Below are 2,500 nucleotides of genomic sequence, written 5' to 3'. Positions count from 1 at the left end.
CTTTGACCATACTGGGTGTAACGTTCGACTCACTTCTTACTTTGGAGGAATATCTACTAAAAACGACCAGTAAATGTCCACACAGAAGTTATGTATTGTACGTTCGGCCTCAAATATTTATAGCAGTGATAAAATCGACGTAAAAACCCGTTTTAGGTCATTCGTCTTTTCTTTACTAGAATATTGATCTACGGTGTGGAAGTCAGCTTCTGACAGAGATCTATCTACTTCATATTATAGAGTAGTTTGTGGTGGTAGGTTTCTGTGACATAACACTAGCAATTATGACCTGGACCATCTATGGATGGTTTCTTGTTGGTAAAGGTAAATTTTTCGTAAGTTATATTTGAACTGAGGAACTATTGCTGTCACAATCGATCTCTGATCCCCTTTTCCTGCCGAGAGCGGCCAGATTCGCTGAACAGGGGCACCTGTATGCAATAAATGTACCTCACTCTTGAACTTCTCACTTCCAGAGGTCCTATATGCCTCACGCCGTTTGGCTGTGGAACAGTATCTCTGAGAATTCAGAGTAAGGTGCAATGTATTACTACCATAAAATAGTTCGACTTGTATTTTAGTCATTTTTTTTATATTTTCGATCTATTTACCTATCAAATCATCAATTCATCTTTTTTGTTCTTCTCTGTTTACTGATCTCTTCTTTCTTCATTCACTGTTATTTTCTGTAACATCTTTCAAATGAGCGCTATATTCTTTGGAAGCATGAATTTCAACTCAATGGCTTACTGTAGGAGGGAGGGTTCCATATGAACAGGGGTTTATTTCTTAATAATAATAATAATAATAATAATAATAATAATAATAATAATAATAATAATAATATGAAGAACGAAAAGGTAGAAACAAGCTAATCAACTTGCTCTATTGTCTTACGTTTGGCTCAAGGAAATAGGGACAAGAAAAGTAACAATATAATTTGTTGCAAAATATATATATATTTTTTGATAAATGCACATTTGTACATGAATTACATGATCAGTAATTAGAAATGATGAACAGACTGGACTTATCAGTTATAAAGGTCGCTATTACGCCATCAGGCTCCAATAGTAAAAGGTTCAAATACCACCGAGATTCCTCATTCAGATTCAGGCTCTAGATCAGCTGCGCTTCGTTTGCCGAGGAAGTGAGTGTTCAGATGGCCGTGTTTCAGTCCACCAGATCCTCCGAAGCCTTTGAGGATGTGGTTTCCATGGCTGTATCCGTTGGAGTGGCTGTATCCATTGGCGTAGTTCCCAGCGCTCAGGAGACCTCCGTAACCGCCGTATCCACCACCGAATCCGCCATTTAGGCCTAGGCCGAGACCGCCAAGTCCGAGGCCTCCGTAGCCAAGTCCACCGAGTAATCCAGGCTCCGGATCAGCGCTTCGCTTTCCGAGTAGGTGACCAGTTCCAAGACCTCCCTTCAATCCTGCAAAGTGGCCTCCGTGGTTGAATCCATTGGCATGGCTGTATTGATTGGCGTCGTATCCAGTACCAAAGGGACCACCGTACCCACCGAATCCACCGCCGAAGCCGCCGTTGAATCCCACGCCTCCTCCAAGTCCTCCGCCTCCTCCAAAGCCAACTCCTGGAGCTGCGTCGGCCACTAAGGCCACCAACAGGACAGCAATCTGAAGTGAGGAACAATCACGTTTGCCGTTCAAGGTGAGAGAGGGAGAGAAAGGGTAGGGGGTTTGGGGGTGGGGAGAGAGAGAGAGAGAGAGAGAGTAGGGGAGGGTGGGGAGAGAGAGAGAGAGAGAGAGAGAGAGAGAGAGAGAGAGAGAGGGGGGAGAGAGGGGGCGGAGAGAGAGAGAGAGAGAGAGAGAGAGAGAGAGAGAGAGAGAGATTTAGTTTAATTTTCCATGATTATACGAATAAGTAAGTGGTATTACTAGAAATTACATTCAAAATTTGTTAATATTAATCTCTATAAAAAGATACCATCTCCCTCTTGGTTAACCGTTGTTTACAAGTGTACACAAAGATAAAAAATAGCACATTATGTAGATATGGAATGATGTATATGAATGTCAACTTAAAATTCTGCGCATTATGCCTAAAAATGAATAAAGACGCTTATGATTCAAACGTGATATCGGATGAGTTAAAAAAAAAAAAAAAAAAGATTTCATTACACTAGGAGCTGACTAATGGCAGAAATAGTAACATAAACCATTGCCCAATTTTCAATGGCGAAATTCCTGAATTTTCAACAGGCATAACCTGGGATCGAAGGCCTACACATGCCAAGCATTCGAATATGTCAAGGAAAGTATTAAGATTTCTCTTCTCTAATTACTGGCTAGGATATTTAAGCCCTGACCTAAGGTAACACTGCTTGAGTATCGATTCATAAATTAATATTTTGTCTTGCAATGCTTCCCACACGTTCCTCGATGTTGCTTCTTAGTGGACTGATAAATCGTAAATATTTAATCGGTAACCGAAGGTAAAAATGGTGGAGCATCGTTGCACAAATTGATATTTTGCCTTGT

At 40.9% G+C, this 2,500-nt stretch overlaps 1 protein-coding gene across 1 annotated transcript in view; it reads right to left on the bottom strand.

The window, feature by feature from the left end:
* Positions 1 to 936: 936 nt before the first annotated feature.
* LOC135196823 (uncharacterized) overlaps positions 937 to 2,500 on the bottom strand; it is a 2,480-nt gene continuing 916 nt past the window's right edge. Inside the window, exon 2 of the mRNA XM_064223613.1 lies at positions 937 to 1,636. Within this exon, the coding sequence (XP_064079683.1) occupies positions 1,103 to 1,636 (534 nt within the window). The 3' untranslated portion in view covers positions 937 to 1,102. The remainder of the gene's footprint in view (positions 1,637 to 2,500) is intronic.

Source organism: Macrobrachium nipponense, chromosome 18 (assembly GCF_015104395.2).
Source record: "Macrobrachium nipponense isolate FS-2020 chromosome 18, ASM1510439v2, whole genome shotgun sequence".
Taxonomy (NCBI): Eukaryota; Metazoa; Arthropoda; class Malacostraca; order Decapoda; family Palaemonidae; genus Macrobrachium; species Macrobrachium nipponense.
This window is presented reverse-complemented; position numbering and strand designations above follow the sequence as displayed.